Source organism: Euleptes europaea, chromosome 11, assembly GCF_029931775.1.
Source record: "Euleptes europaea isolate rEulEur1 chromosome 11, rEulEur1.hap1, whole genome shotgun sequence".
Taxonomy (NCBI): Eukaryota; Metazoa; Chordata; class Lepidosauria; order Squamata; family Sphaerodactylidae; genus Euleptes; species Euleptes europaea.
This window is the reverse complement of record NC_079322.1, coordinates 7,004,354-7,030,583: the sequence shown is the minus strand read 5'-3', so window position 1 is coordinate 7,030,583 and position 26,230 is coordinate 7,004,354. Positions and strand designations below refer to the sequence as shown.

The 26,230-nt window shown below is 44.7% G+C and overlaps 1 protein-coding gene across 1 annotated transcript in view; it reads left to right on the top strand.

The window, feature by feature from the left end:
• LOC130484339 (band 4.1-like protein 4B) overlaps positions 1-18,107 on the top strand; it is a 98,574-nt gene extending 80,467 nt beyond the window's left edge. Inside the window, exons 5-16 of the mRNA XM_056857291.1 lie at positions 2,556-2,600; positions 4,609-4,661; positions 5,883-6,003; positions 6,207-6,294; positions 6,559-6,647; positions 7,101-7,170; positions 7,337-7,506; positions 8,807-8,916; positions 9,866-9,896; positions 13,019-13,052; positions 15,060-15,127; positions 17,882-18,107. Of these exons, the coding sequence (XP_056713269.1) occupies positions 2,556-2,600; positions 4,609-4,661; positions 5,883-6,003; positions 6,207-6,294; positions 6,559-6,647; positions 7,101-7,170; positions 7,337-7,506; positions 8,807-8,916; positions 9,866-9,896; positions 13,019-13,052; positions 15,060-15,127; positions 17,882-18,023 (1,021 nt within the window). The 3' untranslated portion in view covers positions 18,024-18,107. The remainder of the gene's footprint in view (positions 1-2,555; positions 2,601-4,608; positions 4,662-5,882; positions 6,004-6,206; positions 6,295-6,558; positions 6,648-7,100; positions 7,171-7,336; positions 7,507-8,806; positions 8,917-9,865; positions 9,897-13,018; positions 13,053-15,059; positions 15,128-17,881) is intronic.
• The last annotated feature ends 8,123 nt before the right edge of the window (positions 18,108-26,230 follow it).

The following is a 26,230-nucleotide window of genomic DNA, read 5'->3' as shown; positions in this document are numbered from 1 at the left end:
TCACTTCCACACTATGGTAATTTTTTTTTTTGTAAAGTGGTGTGGTATTGACCATGATGATGTTGTTGGAAACCTTCTTGCTGTAGATTTCATGGTTGGGACTTCAGGTCTCCATTATCAGATGAGGATTTGGGTTCCCTTCCTGTAGGGAAGATAACTCTAGTACCTCTCACATGTTCTGGATCATCTGTCCGGTAGAGTAAATGGTCTTACTAGTGGGTTTTCTGTCTGTCTTCTCTACAGGCAGATGATCCCTCCTACCCTGGTCTGGTGTCCCAACTATGAGCAAGGCATCTAGGAGTGGCATGGTGAGGTCAGGTCATCTCGGAGAAGGTGATATGGTAGCGTTCTTCCTACCTAGTTGCCTTGTGCCTCATTTTTCCTTATTAGTTTGGTTACACTCAAAATTTTCCTAGGCTTTTCTTTACCGTTTCTTGTAAAAGCTAGGATACTTAAGGCCTGATCCAGTGTTCCCTGGCTCTGAAAGATAAGGGGTGCTGAGAGCTGCAGCCTTTAGTTTTGGTAAGAACCTGTCTGTCCCAGTGTCCTGCCCCTGGCTGACTGCCTAAAGGAGGAGAATGGTGACAAGTGCTGTTAGTGTGGGGTAGTTGTTCCTTCTGGATGGACCAAGGCTTAGTTGATGAAGTAGATTCTAGTGGGCTACAACTGAAGTGTAGTTCAGATGCTTCTTTGAAGCCACCTCCTTCCTGGTTCATCTGTGTCCAGTTATTCCTTGTTCAATAAGAGATGCTTCTGGACTGTGAGGGTAAGGCCTAACCCTTGTCATTCTTCCTGTGTGGAGCCTGGGACAGCTGCTGAGCCCCAGCGAGCCCCACTGCTCCAACTTGTTGTTGCTACTCAGTGGTGTAACTGCTTGTTTATTCACCCAGATGGCCAAGGGGCAAGCAGCCAGTGGCCAGGAGGAGGAAGAGGCGTTATCGCCTGTCTCCTGTTCTCTTCAGGGTGGCAAATTTGATCCCGGTGAGGAGAAGACCTGCCCCCTCCTCATTTGCTCACTGGGCAAGGAGGCTTCTGACTGAAAGGTCGTTCAGAACCTCTAGCTGGCCTCGCGCCTGTTGTCGACAGAGATCTTTCCTCATCCTGCCTATTAACCTGTCGTTCCTAATGTACAAAATAATACTGTCCTTCCTACACTAACAGTAGTGAATAACAGGGTGTTGTTGAGAGGCCGTCCATCATTTGTCATTACTCTCCGTTCTCTTTGATTCCACCCTAATAATCTGATGACTGTTTTTGCTTTCTTCAGAGCCTTATGGCATAAATAGCCCCAGTGTGTTTCTTTTATCGATTCACATTGTACAGGCACTGAAAGTGGTTCCGGGCACTACTAGTGCAGGGGGAAAGCCAACACTCCCTCACACGCTGGAAACGGAACTGAAAATGGGGCTGTGAAGATGGGAATAGCCTTGGGTGGGGTCACGGGGCAGTAGGTTTAGCCCTCCCTTCCCAAATGTGTCCCTTTGTTTTTCTTCTGCCCAGCTGCCACTTCATCCTGTTGGGGAAGAATAAAATATTGCAGGTGCCCTGACCTGGATGGCCCAGGCTGGTCCGATCTTGTGAGATCTCAGAAACTAAGCAGAGTCAACCCTGGTTAGTACATGGATGGGAGACCACCCAGGAAGCCCAGGGTCGCTACAGTTCAGGAGGGGACATTGCCTCTTAACCTTACTGCTGTCCCAGATGAAACTTCAGTTCAGAGACGGAGCTAATGTTCATTGCTTCTTCCTCCTAAGAGCCTGGAAGTTGTGTGTAGTTTGAGGAAGCAGAATTAAGTGCTAGGTTGGGGAAAGTAAGCTTTGCCCGTCCTTGCGCTGGCTGAGCTGGTGGCCTAATATGGTTGGAGAGTGGGGTGGGGTAAAGGTTTGGAGCTCACCTGCCAAGTTGGTGGGCCTCTTTTCAATAGCCTGTTGCTCCGTAGCATGATTGGGTGACAGATCCCAGGGCAAGGCTTTGCCAATAAGACCCAGTTCTGCTTCCATTACTCCCTGTGAATCCTTTGGGTTCGGGGACTGCAATCTGGGAGCAAAACGTCCTTCGCTTTTCAGTCATGGTGACCCCTTGCTATGAGCAACCTGCTCATCATAACCATGCTGAATCCTACTGTGAAGTATTATATCAAACTGTGGTTGGGTTGCTGCAGCTTCGAAGCGTTCTGGAGAGCTGCGTAAACCCTTCCAACGGCACTGGTGTAACGGGGGTGGTGGTGAGGAGCTTAGCTGCTGCCTACAGATTCGGTGGCTAAATTCTTGTGTATTCAAAGTCAATCAGAAACCTTCAATAAGTTCTGTCAATAACCTGTCTTCTTCTTCCTAGAGATCTACTGCTTAATAAGTGATTGTGGGGTATTGGGAATGCAAGAATGACCCTAAAACAATCCTTTTGGTTTTTTGTGGAAGTACTCTGTTGTTAATGGTTTGAGAACTGTAGCTAGGGCTATTTTTTTAAAAGTGGTGCTACACAATTATTTTTTATTTCCCAGAATGGGTGGAGAACTATTGGGAAATGTGACGGTCGTTTTGCTTTTATGTTGCTAGGTACCTGTTTGTATTGCAGCTAAGGCAGGACATTCTTTCGGGAAAGTAAGTACAAATCTTTATTTATGCTAATTATATTTGAATTATGTTTCCTGTCAGGAGGCATTCAAAGTAAAATAAAAGATATAGCCATTGATTTAAAAACTTCGAGTCCTGCTTTGTATTGCTCAAAATACTCTCTTTCTGCTCCTCTAACACTTTGGCTTAGCAATAACAATGTCAAGTTGATTAAGACACATCAAATTAACATAGCTGCTTCTTGTTCTGATGTATTTTGGTAGCTTCCGATAATTGAGAGTGCATTGATACAAGGATTCGGGCTTTGCTGGTTTGTGCATAGGGGGGATGCAGAACCGTTAGACCCAAATTGACTTACACTAAAGTTATCTGTGTGATAAATGGCTGAATTAGAATAATGTCAGTGGTCCAAAATCGAGCCTGTTCACCCCATGTCTCCCTTCATGCCATCTTACTGCTCCTCGGTTTCTTTCTTTTTAAAAAAATTATGAATAGACAAAGAAAAATTAAAAGCCATGACCTGGTGCCAACCTACTTAAAAATACAAAGTTCATTAAGCTTACTGTAGTACATTTACAAAAAGTTTACTTTTATACAGAATCAAAAAAAAGTGTCCTATTTTCATTACGTTTTCTCCTATATTTTTCTTTTTCTCAATATATTCCCAGTGTTACCAGTCAAGGCATTGCATCAAATTCAGAATTTCCTTCTTTGCTGACTCCATAGGAAAGTTCTTATTCCAGAAATCTACATAGACCAGCAAAGTGCAAAGAGTTCCCAGATGTTATTCTTCTTACAATCCTGTTTTAACATTGTGATTTTGTCCATGATCATGACAAACCAAACTTTTCTCAACCAGATTTCATAGGTTGGCAAAGTAGTCTGCTTCCAGTATTTTGCTATCAGCATCCTCACTATTACCAAAAAGTGCGATATAGTATACCACAACTTTTTGAGGTAGCTTTTCCAAATTATAGTCTGACAGGCGCTTTAATGGTGTAAGGGAGATGCTTCTTCTTTAATATTGAATCTATTCCATTTTAGGACTTTTTTCCAAAACACTTTTATCATTCTGCAATCCCACCACATGTGGAAAAGGCTGCTTCTTCTGTTGCAAGCTCTTGATGACACGCTCAGTACACAAAATGCTTTGAGCAATGCCCGTCTTTCTCCTGTGAGTTTGAGGTCTTTCCTCCTGCTGATGGATGCCCAGAGAGAGAGAGGGAAAGGTTGCCTTAAGGGGACTGGGGGTCACGATTATGCCCACCACATTGGTAGGTGCAGTCATGTCTTTTGATCTCAGCTGGTGAGGAAGGTGAGGACTTGTCCATTCTCTGGTGCTGTGCTTTGGATGCGCTTGGGCATCTTAGGCCTGTGTCTGGGTTGCAGCACGACAGATAGGAGCTTATGACATTCAGTGCTCTGGGGAGTACAATACACACACCATATTAAACACACATATTTGCCGTCAGGCGCTGCACACTTATGGTGACCTCATAGGGGTTTCAAGGCAGGAGATGTTCAGTGGTGGTTTTAGCCATTTGCCTACTTCTGCGTAGCAACCCTGGACTTCCTTGGTGGTCTCCCATCCAAGTACAAACCAGGGCCGACCCTGCTTAGCTTCTGAGATCTGAAGAGATCCGGCTAGCCTGGGCCATCCCGGTTGGGGTTTATTTATATAAGGGCGGGCCCTGCTTAACTTTTGATATTTCCAGGCCAGGTTTTATCTCTCCCCTCCCCCTCCCTGACCTGGAGATCCCGGAAGGTAAGCAGGGTTGGCCCTGGTCAGTATTTGGATGGGAGACTACCAAGGAAGTCCAGGTTTGCTACGCAGGGGCAGGCAATGGCAAACTGCCTCTGCATATCTCTTTCCTTGAAAACCCCATGAGGGGTTGCCATAAGTCAGCTGCAACTTGACGGCACTTGCACACACACACAATTCATTTCATGAGTGTGAATACAGAGCCAGAGAACGGGTATGGGGTGTCTGTTTGTTCTTCATTATGACAAATTGTGTGTGTCTCTTTCTTCACAGACTAAAATGCCCTTATGAAACGGCGGTGGAGCTGGCAGCTTTGTGCCTCCAAGGTAAATCCTGTCACCAGCTGAATGGTTTCAGACCATTGGTGGCCATTTCACAGATGGCCTTTTGAGGGACCAGATTTTGATGGCTTTGCGGTCATTGGAATTGCTGTGCAGTAAACACATATGCTGCCTCTATACATAATGTTCTCCACAGGATTCTGGCAAAACTGTGTGAGGGAACGAGCTTCTTTTTGAGAATAAGATGTAGCTTTTAGAAGATGGCTCTGTGGTTCATGTCGTTGTTGAGAGGACAACTACAGCTTTCTCTCATGTTGGAAGGTTTAAAAGATCTAAAAGAAGGATCTAAAAGAAAGATAATGGAAATTTTGAGTGATTGTTCTTACTTGAAAACTCCGGGGTTCACTCCAGTCCCAAATTACTAGCAATGTTCCTGTGAAATACTCCTTTTTAAAAGGTAGCAAATGGGTTGTTTAGAACACTCAAATTGGTTCCATCAAAGTATTACTTTACAGATGCTATGCTGTTTGAAATTTGTTCTCTTTTCTTCTTCAGAGTCTATACATAATCCCATTTTATTCAGATTTTAATAGAAAAAAGGTTTGAATAATAGGGGGAGCGAGAATTGAAATAGATTTACTCCACTAATATCTGTTGGGAAAGAGAACCAATCCCTCTACTGGGAAAATTAAGAGAATGAATTATCCATTTATAGAACACAAATGTTATAGAAGATGACACTCATAGGAGGCAAAAAGGAGATAAGTCAATAATATGGTTGCTATTTTAGAAATCGCTTTTCACAAGTCTTTTGGGTTCCCAAGTCTATTGTGAAAGTATTTGAACATATATTTGAATCATTTTCCTGTAGAAAGTTACTGGATTTAGAATAATACTTTCTGAAGTATTCTAATAGGGTGATTTGGCATGAAGTAGTTGTAAATCTGAATTTTACAGAAAGAATGTTACTTTCTAGAAGCCAGTGCGATGTGGTAGTTAGCGTGTTGGGTTGGGAATGGGAAGGGTTGAGTTCAAATCCCTACTCAGGTGTAAAGTTCACTGGATGACTGTGGGCCGGTTGTGTGCTTTCAGCCTAATCTACTTCCCAGGATAGAGGGAAAAGTATGGGAGGAATGTATGTTGCCACCCTGAACACGCTGAAGATATGTGTTTTTTCTGAGGGCTAACTGGGATAAGAAATGAGTGAGAATTATAATCTAATTTGCAGTGTTGTAACCTTTTCTTTGAAATTTCCACTTTTGGCAGCTGAGCTTGGCGAGTGTGAACATCATGAACACACTCCAGAACTTGTGTCAGAGTTCAGATTTACTCCGAACCAAACTGAAACTATGGAATTTGAGATTTTTCAAAAGTGGAAAGAATTCAGGTATAGTACTAATCGAGGAGAACGGTCCTATTGGTATGGGTGGTGTTCTGCTTTTGTTTTGCAAATTTTGGAAGGGATAAACAATGAATGTAGAGCTGTGCATTGTCAGCCTTAAAATGGGGTTCTTAAAAACAAGTAGAAAGAGAAAAAAATAGAAGATTTCAGAATCAGCTGATTTCCCCCCTCCCCTTTCTCTTGTCTAGGGGAAAGAGCCCTGCACAGGCCGAAATGTGCTACTTGAACAAAGCCAAATGGCTCGAGATGTACGGGGTCGATATGCACATTGTTAAGGTAAGAGATTTTCTCTGCAGGTTATTTTTGTAGCGGATGGGAAGGTTATGACCAGTGTGTTGATTTCTGCACTAAATATGTAGCACTTAAAAAAGCTTTCATCCCCCTGTTTCAGTTTTCCTGTCTGTTGAAGGGAGCTTTGACTCTCGAGAGCTTACACCCCAAAAATCTTGTTGGTCTGTAATGGCCCACCCTCTGAAAGTTTTCCAATATAAACCTCCTGGCTGAAACTTTGCTTTCAACATCATCTTGCCTTGCTTATAGGGAAGAGACGGTTGTGAGTACGCTCTCGGGTTGACGCCGACAGGTATCCTCATCTTTGAAGGATCAAACAAGATAGGCTTATTTTTTTGGTGAGTCCCATCCTGCTTACATTTCAACACCTTTTCCTCTACACCACATTGGTTCTGATGTATACTGTTTAAGGATAGAAAAAGTAATTTGTGTGTGAATGTGCCGTCAAGTTGCAGCCGACTTACGGCGACCCCAGCAAGGAGCTTTCAAGGCAAGTGAGAAACAGAGGTGGTTTGCCACTGCCTTCCTGCAGAGTCTTCCTCGATGGTCTCCCTTCCAAGTACTGACCCTGCTTAGCTTCCTAGATCTGATGAGATCAGACTATACCATGCTGCCTTTCTTCCCAGAAAAAGTAATACTGGTTTCTTAATCTTGTAGATCTTGTCACAGAACAAAGTAAAGGAGAAGTCAGTTAAAACCAAGTTAGGTTGCCGTTTTATAAAAGCTTTAGGCACCTTAATTGTATGTGTCTTGTGAATTCATCTGTGGTAACATGTTCCCTTTCTCCTTAGGCCTAAAATCACGAAAATGGACTTCAAAAAGAGCAAACTGACGCTTGTGGTGGTAGAAGACGATGACCAGGTACCCCGTCTCCTGTTGCCTGGAGCACTGGGTGGAGCTCTCTGATTTCCACAGATACTGATCAGGGGCCCAGCCCATTGCCGGGATAAGAGTTCTTTCTATGACACTGATTTTAACATGATGGCATGCGTTGAGAACTTAAAAGAGTTCTGTTTTCCTCTCATAGGGTAGAGAGCAAGAACACACCTTTGTTTTCCGATTAGACAACGCTAAAACATGCAAGCACCTCTGGAAGTGTGCGGTGGAACACCACGCCTTCTTCCGGTTGCGCACACCAGCAAACAGTAAATCTAACCGGTCAGATTTTATCCGGCTGGGTTCCCGCTTCAGATTCAGGTACTTAATTGTATATGTAGCCTTGCTGATAAATCCACAAAAATTACTAGCTGATTTTTTCAACTAGTTTAGTTGTCTACACATATCAGCTTGAAGGTAGAAGGGAGGAGGGTCAACTCTCTTCTATTTTGCCAAAGCTTTCCTAACTAGTCACCTGGATGTAGGGTTGCCATTCCCCTACTGGGGCTACCCTCCTCCAAGCCCCCTCCCCTGGCACCTTTCAGCCAGCTGGCAGGGGGATTTACTAGCTGCAAAGGGAGGCTGGCTTCAACGCATCACTGTAACTTCATCATGTTGCTGTTGATTGCAAAGATGCTCTGGTATTTGGGCAAAAACTCTATGGTAAAAATAGCTTCTACCATAGAGTTTTTGCCCAAATACCAGTTCATCCCCACGACCATCGGCGCCGGCCTACATTTGCAGCTGGCAAGTTCCCCCACCCCTTTTACCACTGGTTGCCAGGGGGCTGGGGTGGCTGGCAACCCTACCTAGAGACCATCATCATAGGTGACTAGGCAAGCTATTATTTGTGGAACACTGAAGCTAAAAACGACCTTTATCAGCATTCACTAGATGCAGTATTGTTTTCTGCTTTCTACAGATTTCGACCGCTCAGTTAAAAAAGTTGAAGGAGGTCTCATTTTCTGGGGGACACTGAAAGTGACGTTTGTAAATGAGCCGCAAATTGCTCTTCTGCAATGTCATTATCCCGTTTTTTAATACGAGTGGGTTTGGTTCAGTGGTTGGTGTGGCTTACTCCCCTTTGCTGAGAGAAGAGGGACAGGATTGGTAAGGGAAATCTTCATGCTTAGAGCATTGCTGGCGGTGGGGGTTGAGTATTTTGGTTTTTAGAGTAGCAAGAAAGTTCTTTTGGTGGAGAAAGAGAGGAGCTGCTTTGCCTTGTGGACAGAACTTGCCTGGGGAGGCAGGAGGAGTTTAGCCGGAACTGAGAGACCTTTTGTTTTTTATGAGTAAGTTTTAAAGCAAGCTTTGAGGGCACATTCTGAAGAATGACTTTTAACTGCTGCCGTTCTGGGTTTTGTTATGTTCGTTGTAATCATATCATTCTGATTGTTGTGAATAGCTGCCTACAGTAGTTAACTCAGAATTCCTCGTATGTATTTCTTATATGCCCTTTTGCTTTTTTATGAGGGGAAAAAAGGAGCCATGCTTATGTTTTTGCATCTAGCTTGTGTGTGTGTGTGTGTAGTTTTTATGTTTAGGGTTTTTTAGTGGGGGTGGGTCATGACAATAATCTAGTCTGTGATGCTAACACTCCACCTCCCTTTTTTTTAATAAGTGGGAGGACGGAGTACCAGGCAACGCACGGATCCAGGTTACGCAGAACTAGCACGTTTGAAAGGCGGCCTAGCAAGCGCTATCCCTCAAGAAGGCACTCAACTTTCAAAGGTTAGGATTCGTAGCCACCGTCTTTGTATGGCGTTTGTGCAGTCGTCCAAATGCTCGGTTGAAATTGGAGCTTTCCACATAACATAAATGGCTTCATTTCATCACAGCTTTCATTGCTGAGGGAATGAACGTTTAGAGATGCATAAAGGCCATTTGTGTCAGTTACATGTATTATCTTTTTTTGTTTTTAAATTCTCAAGTCTGTCTTCTCAGAAGCACCTAAGAAATCCTCTAGTAAAGCAGAGTTTTTTCTGTATAATATTTGGGAAGACGGGAGGGGACACCAAAGAAGCATCTCTTGTGTATGGGAGAAACACCAGACCTTGAGACGATCAAAGAGCTTTGCAAAAGCCCATGATCCACTTCTGATCAGCATCGCTGTGCTCCAGTTGCCTGGAACTCAGGTTATTCTTTTATTCAGTTCCGTAAGCTTGCGGACCAACAGGTCATGAGCATAACTCAGGTTAAGCTTTCCCTGCTTTCTACAGTAACTGAAATTTTTAACCGTGTGAAAAAAAGTGTGCAGGGGCATACAAAACGCTCAGTAGTTTTATCAGATGATTACAAGAAAAAAGCAAATGGGTCAGTGACATAGATGCCATCACAGCATGTCAGTCTGTTGACAATGGTGTGCCTTAACCACAGCTGCATTCGCTTTTTTTAGATTCTTTCAGATCCCGTCTTCTATTACAGAACTGGTCCCCATGTTGTGATTGGGAAGGGGCCTTGGCTCAGTGGAAGAGCCTCTGCTTTGCATGCAGAAGGTCCTGGGTTCAATAAGGCAGGAAGCAGGGCAGAAAATGTTCAGGATTTCCCCCCTTCAGTTTTCATCCACAAAGACAAGATGACCTCCTCTACTCACGAGCAGACATTCCATTGATATAAACACAGGTTTTGTTGCTTTTTAAAGTCATGATGTTAACTCTTAATTTCTTTGCTCTCCCTTCAGCAAACAACCCTCTGAAAGTATCTCCGCATTGGTAAGTGTCAGCAGCTTCCCGTTCATTCTGTGGCGTGGTATCTGCCACCCATGACTTGGGCCTGAGAAAAACTATCTGCCATAAAGATAGTTTCAGGAGGGTGGGCCATGTTGGTCTGCGGTAGAAGAGCTAGTAGAAGAGTCCAGTAGCACCTTACAGGCTAACAAGATGTTCAGGGTATGAGCTTTCAAGATTATTTGACAAAGGGAGCTTTGACTCTCAAAAGTTTATATACCCTGAAGATCCTGTTGGTCTCTAGGGTGCTGCTGGACTTGAATCTAGCTGTTATCTGCCATAAACAACCCTGTATTAAATCTCTGGTGTAGGATTGCAATCCAGATACATCACACAGCTCTCAAGTATTGGCAGTTTATGGGTCTCAGAGGAAATAACATGTAGAAATAGATACAGAAGAGCCTTTTAGGGCTGGTAAAGAGATGATAATCCCAAATTCTTAGCTGTAGGTGGGGTTTTGGCCACACTATTGTGTGTTCTGTCCCCCTCCTGGCTGCCACATTCCCTTCTACTAGGGTTGCATTGATGCTGAAATTAACTGTGGCCCAAACTAACTAGGGTTCACTTGGACACTAGCAAGGCATTTTGGTTTCAGAGCAAACTATTCAACACTATTTTTAAAGGCTGGTGCTGACATAACCCCTCACTATAGTTAAAACTGGCAAGATGGACGAAACATTCATGTTGGGAGAGGGGAGAGACCAGACATTGCTAGTGGGGGCAGCTACAAATTTTTCAGGTACACAGAATTTTTCAGTGGTAATACTGCTTAATAGAATGCTGTGTGTCTAGAATGTATCTGTATACTTCCACCACATGTCTGCCTTACTGAATTTGATTGCTTTGTGTAGTTTCTCTCTGTAATTTAACACAATATTCCTTATTCTGTCTCAGTGGCTGTTCCATACAACATTTCTTCCTACCAAAAATTTGGTGGTCTTTCTTTTTAAATGTTGCCATCTCAGTAGGTAGTGTTTGATGAATGCCTTTTGAATTCAAGTAAATTATTATTGATAAAGGCAGACTGGTTTTTGTAGTGCATTCCTAAACAAAATTAGGAATGGTACTGTTTAAATCAGTATCTTCGGAAGGAAGGAAGGAAGGAAGGAAGGAAGGAAGGAAGGAAGGAAGGAAGGAAGGAAGGAAGGAAGGAAGGAAGGAAGGAAGGAAGGTAGGTAGGTTAGTGTGAGAGCCAGGTGTCTCCGATCCCCCCTGCTCCTTTTTGCATTCCCTATCTCTGGACCTTTGAACTCGTAAAAGCAGTTCACACCTCCCCTTCCCCTTCCCGGATCCCGGCGCCTCTTCTGCCTAGCCCAGGTGCCAGTCCTGCCCTCCCCTGTGGCGCATCCTGCTTGCACTCCCTCGGGCCGATTGTGGCCTTGAGGGGCTGAGACTCCTAACAGTCTCTCTGGGACCTGTTTGATGTTTTGTATTGCGCCAATCTATCTTGTAGCTTCCCACGACTGAAGTGTGAACCCTGATGCCCTGTAGTCAATATATTCTGTAACCCTGATAAGGTGGCTCACTTGCAACTTCAAATCCGTGTCTGTCTATCCTATCTGAAGCCTTCAATAAATCCTTTGTTTCTGCATCCAAGTCTGAGCAAGTGATTTTGCGAAGTTAGCACAGCTAGGCTGGGACTCTTACAGTTAGGCTTATAGATCCAAGCTACTTATTTTACTAATGCAATTAGTAGGACTCTCTTATGAGGGGAGTATCCAGCTGAAATGCTATACAGGGCTGCATTGCAAGCATCATAAGCATTATCCATGTTTACGCACGTGCAGAGTCAAATGCTTGCATGTTTTTCCTCCGCTAATGTGCAACAGTTACAGATGTCTGCTTTCACAGCAAATCATGGATTGTTATTGTTATCAAAATTGCAAACTATGGGTTGGAGCCTACCATTTCATTTCATCAGCTTCCTCACATTTCTCTGGCAATTGGTGACTTCTGCTGATGCAAGATTGTCTTGTGACAACACAAAGGCATCTTGTGCAGAAGAATATGTAGGTGCTGCCAGAATGAAGTGGTAGGGTCCAATCAATTAGCTTGTATTTACCCTGGATTCCCCCCTGGGAATAAACTGTGGTTTGGAACCCTGGTTTGTAGCACAAGCACAAACTATAGTTTACTGGTTTGGACCTAATGGCAAACTATAGTTTTCTATAGTTTTCCAAACATGGATATAATCAGGCCCCGTGCAGGAGGGAGGGAGCAAATAACTCCAAGGAACTAGCAGGCTTGTTCAGGCAGCAGCAAACTATTTGCTATTGAATCTGAATCAAGCCAAAGTTTATTTTGAATAATGTTTGGTTCCTTACTATGATCATAGACGCATGTGAGGAATCACAATAAAGCACAGGTAATATAGTTTACTTTTGAATAGGAGTGCTTTGCAGCAAAGAATCACAAAAGGTCAACTCAATAAAAAAAATTGATATCCACACAGGCCCCAGTCTTTGAAATCTCTGATACTATTGGCAAGAACTGTGCCATGTTCACTGAAATGAACTTTCCTTATAGCCATTGGCTCAGCTGTTGAGGTGTTATAGAATGTTCATAAACATTCCTCAAATCTCAGATTTTTAAAAATGGCAACACACAAGAGTGAGAGATAGATGGGAATTTGATATAAAGGAGTTAAGCTTGGAATGGAGTAAGCTGTGTTATTACAGTGTTGGTCAGTAATTAGATTGAGTGTCTGTGTGTGAGGGACAGAGAGAGCCATTTGATGTATATTATGATTGGGGGTGGTAATGGGTATGTGGAAGATCAACGGGGAAATGGATACAGAGGGCATTACCTCCAACATCCCTCAAACTTATGCAGCTCTCCCCTTGTGAATCCTTATTTTCAGGGCAACTGGGGAAGGGAAACTTGAAGTGTTTCCTTTTCATCTATCACTCCTAATGTCCATGCTGTTTAAAACATGATTCAAACTCTCTTGCTGGAATTGAGATAAGAGGGAGAGGAAAAGCAGGATTTGGCCTGGAAATGTTGGTTTTTCTGTTACTTGCTTAGCCTGTTTCACTCATGGATAACATGAGCTTCTGTAATATCTTTCAAGAACGATGCAAAAAACCCGATCTGTATTTTCGTTTCAGTGCTAAAAATAATCCAGAAGTCCATAACTATCAGGTAAGAGGCATATGGATTTGTTGTTTTATTACCTTAATTATAGGCACCAGTAATGTCATGATCAAAGTGACTCACCTTCTCGCCTACCCGCTTCGCTGGCATTAGAGTTCTTGAAATGTGTTTTTTCCCCTATTGGTGTGTTGTACGCTTCACATCCATTTGCCAGTGTTCCTGAAGGACCAAGTTAGATTCAGTTGAACAGGAATTCACGTCTAAGAGCTGGTCTTCAGAGAGTTTCTGTTTTTTAAAAAAAACAAAACCTGGAGCTCCTAGACAGAGCCTCTGAAACATCAGAGTTGTTCACCACGGAGTTATGAACACACTCTGTCCAAAAGCAGGTCACATATTGTTCTTTTTTAGCTGCACACTTAGAAGGTTTTGGATGCATGCTGGAAAATATAAAACTCTGAACAAGGAAAGAGAACAGGCTTGTATTTAAGATGTGAGTTTATGCCTGCTCACTATTGAGTATTCCTTCAGTAGCCGTCTGAACTCTTCATATCTTGTAGAAACTGTCGGAAACTCCAGATTCACTATCGAGTCTTCCTTGACAGCCATCTCTAGCAGATTCAGTGGCCTGCTCCCACTTTGGACACCACTGTGGTATTCTCACAAACAGATATGTCCAAGTACAAGGATAATCTTAACAGAAATGAAGAAGGAGGGTTGACAGTATGGGTACCAGTGTGACACACTATGCGGCAGCTCCTTCCCACCACAGAGAACATTGTTACGAGCGATGCTCTTGGCCCAACCAGGTTATTGGAGCCATTCACAAGTGCACAGGCCCTCCAGATAGGTATATTCATGAGAGGCCCTTGGTGGGGCAAATCCTTAGGCATGCATCTTGCTGAGGCAGTATGTATGCATGCAGCGTAATGAGATTGTTTTATTTATCATTTATTTAGAAAAAAAATTATGCCGCCTCTCCAGGAACCTGCCTGAGGTGGCTTACAGAATAAAAATAATAAAAACAAAACACTAAAAGGTATTAAATAACATCTAGCATTAAAAACCCAGCCCAGCATGAAAAACGTAAACCATAAAAGATGATACAGTCCTTGAGGTGGTGGACTGGATTGCATCGCTTCAGCCTTTTTTAAAATGCTCCTCCCAAATTTTGAAAGAAATCACTGCAAAGAGAAAGCTAGCCTAGGGGGAAGGAAGGGTCTTACCTAGCCCTCTGCTTAACCCTGTGTGGCATTTTCTAATTGCAGGGTCGATTTTGTTGTTTTTGTACTAAAATTGACTCTCTTTCTGAGTGGATATAGCTGATTCTGCCATTTCAAGACACTACCACCTCATTTTGATCATCTTCATCCTTAGATTTTTGCTTATTTAATTCATTTATACCCCGCCTTTCTCCCCCACGGGGACCCAAAGTGGCTTACATTGCTCTCCTCCATTTTATCCATGCAACAACCCTATAAGGCAGGCTAAGCTGAGGGTATGTGATTACCCCAAGGTCACTCGACAAGCTTACAAGGCAGAGGGAGGATTTGAACCTGGGTCTCCCATATCCTAGTCCAACACCCTAACAGCTACACCACACTGGCTCTGAAGTTTTAAAAAGCAGAACATAAAAAGATAAGTATCAATTCTGAGAAAACATCCAAATGAGTTTTTGTTCAGAGGTGACATCGACCACATTCAGCCTGCCACAGCCATAACCCAGCAGCTGCAGAGTTCTCTGTGGTGAGGGTCCGGCCATTTGTGTTAGATCACGATGGGTAGCTGTGTTAGTCTGTCTGTAGCAGTAGAAAAGAGAAAATTGTCCAGTAGCACCTTAAAGACTAACAACATTTCGGGCAGGGTATGAGCTTTTGTGAGTCACAGCTCATACCCTGCCCGAAATGTTTGTTAGTCTTTAAGGTGCTACTGGACTCTTTGCTCCTTTCTACAGCAATTTATGCGTTTATCTCTCCTTAGAAGCCACCTCAGAGCGCTCAGATGGCACAACCAGATTGCAGATAGTCAAGTAATCAAGGTTCGCTCTTTGTTTTCTAGCCCCTGTACCACCCAAATCTGCACCTGGGCCAGTCACACTGGCATCCCCACCCACCTGTGAATGTCAGGTAAGTGCACTGTCGGTTTTAACTTCATCTAAATTGTCCGATGTAGGGGGAAATGCAGTGACTTGACCGGGCGGGGGGTAGCAGTCTGGAATTTAGGCCGTGCCTTAAGAAAGCAACATGCCTTTCAGCCAGGATAGCAATGAAGCAAAGAGGTGTAAGCCATGAGACCAGACCAGAAGTTCCCGGTTCAGCAGCAGCATCACGTTGCGAGAGATGGGAAGCCTCTACCCTCTCAGGGCCAAATTAGGCAAGATGCTGTCCCCCGGGTTCATGCCTCCATTTTGTAATGCCAAGGAGAGCCATTTAAGAGGGCCGCGGGGTCCTGATTTTGGTCAGGACCACCACAGCAAGGTGGAGGAAAGACTCCCTCCTTTCCCCCAACACTGCTTTTCCAACCCAGAAGGGCATTGGGGGGTTATTGACACTCATGCTCTCTCCCCACATACCACTTTGGGTTAGAAAAATGGTGTGGGGAGAGGAGCCTCTCTTCCCTTCATGCCATGGGGGTCCCGGCCAGAATTTGGGCCCCTGTGGCCACTTACACAGCTTTCCTCAGTGCTACAAACTGGAGGCGTGTCCCCAGGACAAATGTGAGCATGGCATCTTGCTTAGTTTTGCTCTGAGTCTCACCCTTCCCCCGCACACACACACACACACACACACACACATTATCTGGACAATCTCGCCTTTCTTATGGTTTGTTGTAGAGACTATTGAGCTCATCTTTGTGAAGCACTTTGAACATTCAAAAGCATTTTTCAAGTAGGGGGATGTGTGAAGTAATTTTGCCCAAGGGCAGCTGAAACCTGGAGATGGGCTTCTGTATAAGTACTAGCCATGTTTGAGGAAAAACCAGAGCAATGTTTCCAAGCTCAGCTCCATTTGTTTCAGTTGTATCTGCACTGGAGGTCTTTTTTGTTTTGCTGTCAATTCGCAGCTGACTTATGGCAGCCCCTGAGGGGTTTTAAGACAAGAGACAAACAGGAGGTTTGCCATTGCCTGCCTTTGGGTAGCAACCCTGCATTTCCTTGGCGGTCTCCCATCCAACTGTTAACCTGGGCCAACCCTGCTTAGTTTCTCTGATCTGATGAGATTGGGCTAGCCTGGGCCATCCAGGTTAGGACACTGGAGAACCTATGCCAGGGCAATTGCATGGCAAGAAGCTAATTATAAACAGCAATAAATATATTTTGGAGCATGTATTCTGGAAGTCAGTGGGTGAACTATATGTTGCAGGTGGCAGGGGACTAATATACATGCCTAGACAGACCCATAATGTTGCCGCTGCATGGTGCATTTTTCCACCTTGCCTTTTCACTTCTCCAGGTACCAGGGGTGAGATAATGCATAACACTGACACCATAACATGAGGCCATATTGCTGCACAGTACAGGGGAGAACTTGAAATGGGAGTGATGTGTTGCCCATAAGATATATTCCGCTCAATCCAACATATCTGAACTGATTACCATTGACTGGGGAATCTTTACGTGGGTTACAAGTAGGGTTGCCAGCTCTGAGTTGGGAAATACCTGGAGATCTTGGGGGTGGAGCCTGAAGATGGTGGGGTTTGGGGAGGGGAGGAACTTCAATGGGATAGAATGCCATAGAGTCCACCATCCAAAGCGGCCATTTTCTCCAGGGGAGTTTTAATAGTGGGAGATCTCCAGCCACCACCTGGAGGTTGGCAACCCTAGCTATAAGACGTCGCCTACTGAAAGAGCTGTAACTTAAGATATTTAAGTATATACCTAAAAGCTTAAACTGTGCATGACACAAACATGTTGCGTATGTGTGTGTCGTCCTGCTACACTTACCAGTAAAATAATTCAATTAAAAACACATAAACAACACTGGAAGGAAGGCCACTAACGGTTAATGGGGATATGCCAGACAAAACAAAAAAGTCTTCAGCTGTTGGTGAAAGACAACAAGAGAGAGAGACAGATGAATCTCCCTGGGGAGGGATTTCCACAGTTTTGGTGCCATGACTGAGAAGGCCCTTTCTCTGGTTGCCACCCTTCTAGCCTCAGTTGGCAGGGGCAACCAAAGCAGAGCCTCCGAAGATGACTGGAGTTCCTCGTAGTTGTAAATTTCATGGCTAGTTTGCTGCAAAAGGGTTTTTGCCAGGGATGCTTCACGCTACATTTTTTTTCTGTGTGGGGGGAGGCATGCTGTCCACAGGAAAAAAGGGATGCTTTTGCTGTACTTCAAAGTGACCTTGGGAGTTTCTCTTACACCAAAATCATTTCCAGGCACAGAATAATAGTTTCATAAGGTAACCATGTTGGTCTACATTAGAAGAGCTAGATTCAAGTCCAGGAGCACCTTAGACACCAACAAAATTTTCATGGTATAATCTTATACCCCAGAAACGTATAACCCTAAAATCTTGTTGGTGTCTAAGGTGTTCCTGGGCTCAAAGGTAGACAATAAATTATGAAGCACAGTTCCTTGAGAAGTTCTCCTTCACAATCCCTGTGGCAAGGAATGAGACTGGTGCAAGGGCATCGTAGGCCTTTGTGCAGCTGTTGTGCTTTGCGACAAAGTTTGAGCAAGAAAACACATCCTGGCTGGGTGTAGGTCGTACATTAGTTTGGCTCCCTCCCTCTTTCCGTCCATGATATTTGTTCCCCATTCTCGCCTCATTTTGTGTGTGTTGTACCCCAAGTGACGAACTCATTACTTTTTGTCATTCCTAACTGTAATTTTGCTTTTGGCTTCTCGTTTGCCTTCACTGTGTGCATGGTTCAGGCCACCCTATCATGATGACAGGCTGTATTGGAAGTGCGGAGGCGAGGACAGCAATTTACGGTATATCCAGGAACAGAACCAGAAGAACTTGGGTGGGATCCAGAGTCTGTTGTACCAGGATAAGCTCATGACAACCCTTTGAAAAGACATCGGGATTTCGTGTTCCATCTTCAGTCTTCATCACATTCCATAAAATGTCTGTGTGTATGGCAAATAAGTTGTAGAAATGGGGTCATAATCCATACAGTGCTCTCCAGGTACTCTTGCAAATGATTGTTCCTTGTACTTCGGGAGGGGTTTAAGGAATTCCACTGCCCAGAAGTCTGGCATGTTGTCATTTGCTTATTCCCCATCCCCCCAAGTTTTTGTACAGCCATCTCATCTTTATTCTTTGCAATGTACATTTTAATGTAGAGGACACAGTTCATCCACTTAAATGTCTCCTCTTCTTTTTTGCGCTTTGAGTGACACGGGAATCAGGAAAATTGTAGTTATCAAGCGTGACTTAATGGCCAGTGATAAAGGGATCCAGGAGACAAATTGGATGCTTAAACCACAGTCTGTTTTATCCCAGATTGACGTGCCGGTTCTTGTGCCATATTTAACAAGTGTCAGGAAACTGCTAAGAATTGTTTTTACATCGTGTGTCCATTTGGATTTTAGTGATCTTCATCAATGATACTGTACTTGCTGCTACAATATTGTATCCCTGTGATGTTAAACAGTGCCTTAATAATAGATGGTGCTGTCTTTCAGTCGAGTGTCACGGTAAGGAAGTGGCAGAAAGGAAAAGTGCCTCAGCTTTGTGGAACTTTTGACAGGACACCATGTTCAGGCCACGGATTTCCACGGCTGTGAGTTTGGGGACTGGGGGCTCATGGGCTCCTTCATGAGGCTTTCCTCCCTTCCACCACCACGTCCAGAAAGAGGTTACAGTCACTGTACTATAGGCAGTCATTCTTCTCCATTGTAGGCAGTCATCTCCACTTGGAGATGGCATAGCCAAGACCAGCCCCCCCCCACCAGTCTCATCACACAGGAGTCTGAACAGGGCCCCCCCCTAAGAGGGGCTGATAAAGGATAGATTAGACGGACATGTTTTGAAGCGGGGTATGAATAAATCAAAAGTCAGACATATATTCTGCATGCTCAGGTTCCTTAAACAATCACAATTTCCTAATTTGTTTTAACTCTCTCAGATATGGAAATTACAGTGCCAGCTTTAGCTAACCCATTGATTTTTAGCCCTAAAGCTGTGATCTCTTGAAGTTGATCAGAGTAAGGAATATCTTTGTATATCGGAAGTGCTAGTGTTTTAAATGTGATTTTAATTAATCTGAATTTATAAATTCTTTCTACATTCTTTCAGAGCAAATATGTGAGAGTTTAATTTTTTTTATTTAAAGTATGTTTACAGATGCTATTGACATTTGTTCTAATCTTTGTATGTGCTAAGTACAAATAATAATAAATATGAATATTTTCATTTGCCTGGAGTTCTGTGTTCTATACCCCCTTTGGCTACTTTCAGCCTTAGGAAACTAGACCTCGATCCCCAGTGCATTCGTACCACTTCTGTTAAACAAAGAATAGTTTTTGTGGCTACCTAAACTGGCTAAAAATTTTGACAGCAGGTATGTTCTGCAGAGAGGAAACCCTTTCATGGTTGTATATAAAGGCTTTCAAACAATTGGAAGAGTAACATTTTTGGATTAGTAACCTTATTTCATCTACATGAAAATGGCATGCAAATAGTTACACTGGAATAAATGTGAAAAAATGTGCAGGAGTCCAACTTGGCCCATATAGACCAGTGGTTAATGGGTGTGTGGAGTTTGAGCCCATAACCACCGCAAGGGGAGATGAATCCTGGGTTGGAACAGAGATCTAGTACTAAACTTGTGCCTGGGCTGCATCTCCTCTGACTCCAAGCAGGGAGCTCACCTGAGCCTTCTCACAGGCAGTCTGTTTTCTATGTGGTGAGACTTCCATATGGAAAGGCCGTCAGCTGGGTGGTCCCAAATCTCATTGAAATATTGCTCAGATGCAGGTTTGCCACTTCTTTAAAAGCGAGGCTAGGATACGCTCCTCCTTTGCATAGTGGTGGATTGTTTCTCACAGCCTCACCACATCTGAGCGGCGATGGTTCTTGTCAGAACTTTAAACACAGGAAATGATTATAAGACTTCTGAATAACTGCATCTTTCACTTGCTGGTTTTGTTCTCGGTAGATCCATATGGAGCAGCTTTAAAACAAACAAACCCCCCCCCAAAAAAAACCCAAACCCAAAGAAAATTGAGTGTGGATATCTTACATTTTGTGTCCTTTTGGCTCTTCTGTAGTGCTAAGAAACTTCAGATACAGCTTGGTCTAGGTCTAAGCTAGGTGTAAAAGCTAAAAACTACAGATGAGGCTTTAGCCAACCGATAAATTGTTCAGTTTGAAGTTTTCAAGGTGGAACAGATCTCTTTTCCTGAATGCCCCCTTGATTTCACCACACCCAGCCTTTATGCTCTAGGTCCCAATCAGCTTGATTGGCTGAAGCTGGTGGGTGGGGTTTTGGCCCTATCTATATATTTAGGTCTCTCTTCAGAACAAGTCCCCAGAAATAAAGCCATCTGAAAAAGGATAAGAAGCATGAGATTTCAGGATACCAAACTCAGCCCTTCTTGTTATTTGACAACTGTACAATCAAAAGTAAATGCTTTAAGGATCATAAAGCCAGTCATGAAGGTAGGAAGCCAAGAGGCACAGGTGAGGGGACTATTCAATGTCCTGTACAGACTGTTAACTATAGACCTGTTCACCTGCCAAGCAGGAGTTGTTGTCCGGGTTTGGCGGAGGCGCCCGTGTCAGGCACGGCCTCCCCGGACAGCACTGCCAGGGGAGCCGTTGCAGAGGCGGCAGGCAAGGCTGCAGCAGACACATCACTGACCCCATGGGTCAGCACCAAGCAGTTCTGGGCTGGCACAGACACAGTGCCCGACACGGGGAAGATGCCATTGGGGAGGCTCCTGGTTAATTCAGTCATGCCAGGAGAAGGGGCCCGTGCCAGGACTGGTGTGGAGGCAGCCGAGCAGGGGGAAGGGACAGAGTCCCGCCCGACGCTGGCTTGCCCAAGGGGAGCGACCTCCAGCCCCGGGAAAGGGAAGGGCAAGACAAAGGAAGGCGAGAAAGACCTCAGGGATCCTACTTACCTGCAAAATGGGAGGAAAACAGAGAAGCACAGGTTCCTCCACCTCCTCCGCTCCTGATTGTGCTGCTACGGGTGGGTGCTGACCCCAACCCCTCTCAGCAGACAGCCCAGCAGGAACATGAGCTGCCTGGCTGGGGAGGGGACCAACAAGACAACATTCCCTGGAGGAGTCTGATGACAAGGAGGGAAGGGGGGGAGAGAAGCCCTCCTCAGGAGTAACGTCAGTGACAGAGCCAGGCCCCGCCTGCGGGAAGCCTGGCTGATGAGGGATAATGGGAACAGGGGAGCGCCTGGGGAGAAGGGTGGTGACTGGAAAGGAGCAGGTGTAGGGAATTCAGGGGAAAGGGATAAATAGGAAGGAAGGGCCCGCCGATGAGGAGGAGAGACGGAGCTGAAAGCACAAGGAGAGAGAGGACTAGAGAGAAGGAGTACAGAGTGCTAAAGCAGAAATCTAGGGCAGAGGAGGCACTTGGAGGCGTTATCCAGCATCTCTGCCCGGTCTGAGGCTGGCCCAACAGGGACTGGGGAGCAAGGGCAGCACGGAGGGGGCCGGGAAGAGCACAGAAGATCCCTCCCCCGGCTCACAAGTGGGTAGGTGGGGGGGGGGTTTCAATGCGATGAGCTCCCAGCTCTCAGATGATGAACTTGTACTCTTGAGCAGGGGTCTCCAATGTGGTGCCATGGGCTCAATGGTACCCGCCAACACCTTTCCTGCTGCTCGCCAAGTGTTTTTAGACAGTGGGCAGGTGCTGGTGGGACTTTTTGCCCAGTGAGGCTTCTGACTATCCATTGAAGATTTGGTTGGCTGTACGGATTTTTAAAAATGTTGCTTTGGCAGGGGCTGCCACCACAGCACAAGGATCTTCTCTGTGTGACTGAAGGTAAGATGCGACAGCCGTTTTGTGGCTGCGCCCACCGCGCTATGTTAGAATTCCAAGTGTGCCCACAGGCTGAAAAAAGTTGGGGACCCTTGCCCTTGAGGCAAAAGATGCTGACATGGAGTAGCTGAGAAAGGTGGAGAAGTATGTAGATGAAACGTTTAGGTGCCTGCAAGAGGCAGGCCACTGATGGTCTTGGAGCAAGAGAGGGAGGGAATGATCCATCAGAAGGGGCCCACAATACTCTAGGTGAGGTTTAACCAGAGCAAAGCGACACCATCACTTTGTGTGATCGGGACACTACTGTTGATACAGCCCAAAATCACATTTGCCTTTTTAGCTGCTGCATCACACTGCTGACTCATGTTTAGTGTTTGGTCTACTAAGACCCCAAGATCCTTTTTGCACACACTATTGCTAAGACAAGTCTCCCCCATCCTATAATTATGCATTTGATTTTTTCTACCTAAATGCAGAACTTTACATTTATCTCTGTTGAAATGCATTTTATTGGTTTTAGCTCAATTCCCAGCCTGTCAAGATCATCCTGTATCCTGACTCTGTCTACCGCATTTGCTACCCCTCCCAATTTAGTATCATCTGCAAATTTAATAAGCATCCCCTCTATTCCTTCATCCAAATAATTTATAAAGATTGAAGAACACAGGGCCCAGGACAGATCCCTGAGGCACTCCACTAGTCACTCCTCTCCAAGTGGATGAGGAACCATTAACAAGCACTCTGGGTGCAATCCGTCAACCAGTTACAGATCCACCTAACAGTAATAGGAACTAAATCACATTTTCCCAATTTGTCAACAAAAATATCATGGGGAACCTTATCAATAGCCTTACTGAAATCAAGATAAAGGATAGGTCTATGATGTCTTTGTGTGATGGCTTTGGTTGCGATGAATATTGTAGACTTCACATGCTCTCTGGATGGGCTGGTGGTAGTGTGATGGGAGGAACAGGTGGTTATGGGGTCTGTTGGGAAGTGTCACGGTGTAGTCATGGAGGAAAGATTAGATTACTGGTAGAAAGTTAAAATTCAGGGCCTCCAACGTAGCTGGGAAAGTCAGCCTTTTGAGTGAGCAGAGCCAAAGGGATGGGGGGGGGGTGGAACTTGGGAGTGTTGATAGATGGATGAAGTAGTAATGTTGGGAGGACAGAGAATGTTTGGGGGCCAGCTGACCCTGTACCAAAGACCCATGGCATTCAGTTGAACTGAAATGGGACTGTGGCTGGCTGTGCACATAAAGACTGAGACCTGGAGTGCTTAGTGAGAGTAACATACCATGGGCATGTCAGAAATCTGGATAGGATGGGGGAAAATGAGTAAAAGATAGTATCCCCAAATATACGTTATATAGGAAGGACAGGGAAGAACCTATTGGGGTGCAGTGGGGTATTCAAATTTCAAAGGGGATAGAGTCCAGTAAACAAGAAGCAGAAAAAAATTAAAAAGCAGAAGCAAGCCTGGAACTCTCGTGTGTGTGTGTGTATTGCCATAGAATTGCAACCAATTTATGGTGACCCCTTGGGGTTTTCAAGGCAAGAGACGTTTGGAGGTGGGTTGCCATTGCCTGTCTCTGCATAGCGACCCTGGACTTCTTTGGTGGCCCTCCCATCCAAGTACTTACCAGGGCTGACCCTGCTTAGCTTTTGAGATCTGATGAGGTCAGGCAAGCCTGGGCTATGCAGGGCAGGGAAAATTAAAAAAAAAATTGGGGGGGAATACTATTTTCTGTCACAGCAGAACTCTGAGGGTGATTTTAAAATGGAGGCAAGTAAGGATGGGTGGTAGAAATCAGGGTGCTCTTGGAAAAGAATACTGGGAATAGAAGCCAAGAGGGCTTGACCTGTCCCTTCATGGACATCTTGCCTCTAGTGGGACAAACTAGGTAAAAAGCCTGCTTTCACATAAACACTTCATTGTTGTTGTTGTTATATCAGTCTTATAACCTGCTCTACCCCGGCAAGCTGGGCTCAGAGCGGCTCACACAAACCTTAAAACACAGTAAAAGCCATAAGATCACATACAGCGGTGAATTGAAACCGCCCTAATCAATTAAAATCATAATTTCTGATGGCGCGTACCGTTGCAATACGAGGCCACAGCGGCAGCAGGTAAAGTAGGGAGGCCAGCATTTATGGTAGGAGCTGCAGCTGGCCTCAGCTGTATGCCTGGTGGAACAGTTCTGTTTTACAGGCTCTGCGGAACTCCATAATGTCCCGCAGAGCCCTGGTCTCACTAGAAAGACTGATCCACCAGGCTGGGGCCAGGACAGAAAATGCCCTGGCCCTGGTCGAGGCCAGCTGGACACTCCTCGGGCCAGGGACCACCAGTAAATCGGTATTAGCTGACCTTAACCTTCCCTGGGGAACATACCAGGAGAGGCGGTCCCGCAGATTCGAGGGTCCCAGACCGTGTAAGCTTCAAAGTGTATGTAAAGAGATTTTATTGTTGTCTTAAATGTTTAGGTAAGTTGCTTTGGATCCCATTGGGGAGAAAGGCAGGTTATTAGTATTCCAAATGTCTCAGCCCACACTTAGCCACAAACACTGAGAAGTGAGTGAGGGGTCGTGGCTCAATGGCAGAGTCTCTGCTTTGCATGCAGAAGGTCCCCGGTTCAATCCCTAGTATCTCCAGTTGAAAGGTCCAGGCAGTTGGTGATGTGAAAGACCTTTGGCTGAGACCTTGGAAAGATGCTGCCAGTCTGAGTAGGCAATACTCGGTGGTCTGATTCAGTATAAGGCAACACCACTGCCAGGGCTTGACTTGGGCCGAGGCAGTGCCAGAACGGGCCCAGGAGGGGGAAGCTCTGCTTTGTTTGATGCAACAAAATACCTGGAACCAGCTTTGGATGTTGGCCGGCCCTCGCTGAGTTCAAAATATGGCTCCTGTTCAGTTCTTTTGTTAGTTGAAGATTAAAGGTCATTGCCGACTACACCTCACAATGGAATATAAAGCTGGATATATTTCAGTCTCGGATACAAAAGTATGTATCGTACAATGAACAAAACATAGGTAGTTATTCACCATCAGGAGTGATAGCCAGAAATCCTCCAAGGATCTTGATCACTCCCAGCACAGGTGACTGCTTAGCTGTTCAAGGTATTGGCTTCTCATTTGGGGGCTGCCACAGTGAGGTCCAAGTGAAGTCCTTGGCCCTAGTCAGACAAAGATAAGAGCCTTTTTAAATTACTTTTTCTGTTTTTAAATTCTGTTCAGCTGTTTTAATGCTTTTTGAAAGTTACTGCTTATTTTATTATCTTGTGTGCTGCCTTGAGCATATTTCTTAAAATGGCCTAAATGAAATGAATGAATTAATGAATGACTATATGTAAAAAAAACAAAAACAAAAAACAAACATTTACGGAATCCAAAATCAGATGCACCATAGCCAGGGCACTTGACAAGAATCTGGGTCTCAGAATATTCTAGAAAGGGCAGTGCAACAGTAAACGAATGAAGCATTTGCTGTTGTTCTGATCCAAAGACGCACACGCATACTTGTGCTGATCTACTGGGTTTCTGGAGTATTTGCCGTCTAAATAAGCCCCTTGCAGAGTCTGGAACCAGAAGCTCATAAAATCCTCTTCTCTTGGAATCTGAGATGTATTGGACATTAATGAAGGCAGTTATTTGAGGAAACACAAGCACACAAAAGAAATGGTGTAGAATCCGTAGGATCACTGGTGGTGGTGGTAAGCGCCATCAAGTTGCAAGCGGACTTATGGTCGGAGGTTTTCAAGGCAAGAGACATTCAGAGATGGTTTGCCATTCCCTGCCTCTGTGCAGCAGCCCTGGACTTCCTTGGTGGTCTCCCATCCCAGAACTAACTAGACCCTGCTTTGCCCAAGATCTAGTAGGGTTGGGCTAGCTGGGGCCATCCAGGTCAGGGCTTGCCTTCTCTCTCATTCTCTTGAATGTTTTGTCTGAGCAGGAACCCCCATATTTTGCCTTTAAGCATGCTTTAGATGGAAGACTGTGATAGAGCTCCTTACTAGGCTGTACCATTTCAGACTGCAGGGAGCAATTGATGGAAATCAACCTTAAATATAATTACCAGCACCTGTTTAAAATGAAAGGGAAAAAAAGCACTGGTTACCACTATGAGAAGACTTACCCCTTGTTTACTCCAAATCTCATCCACCTCTTTGCAAGCTTCTAGTTCTGGACAGTTCTTTTCACTTACATTCTTTTCACTTACATTCAAGAGAATGGGAATGCTCCCTCAGGACTTGGGAAAGCCCCCTAAAAAGTTGCTG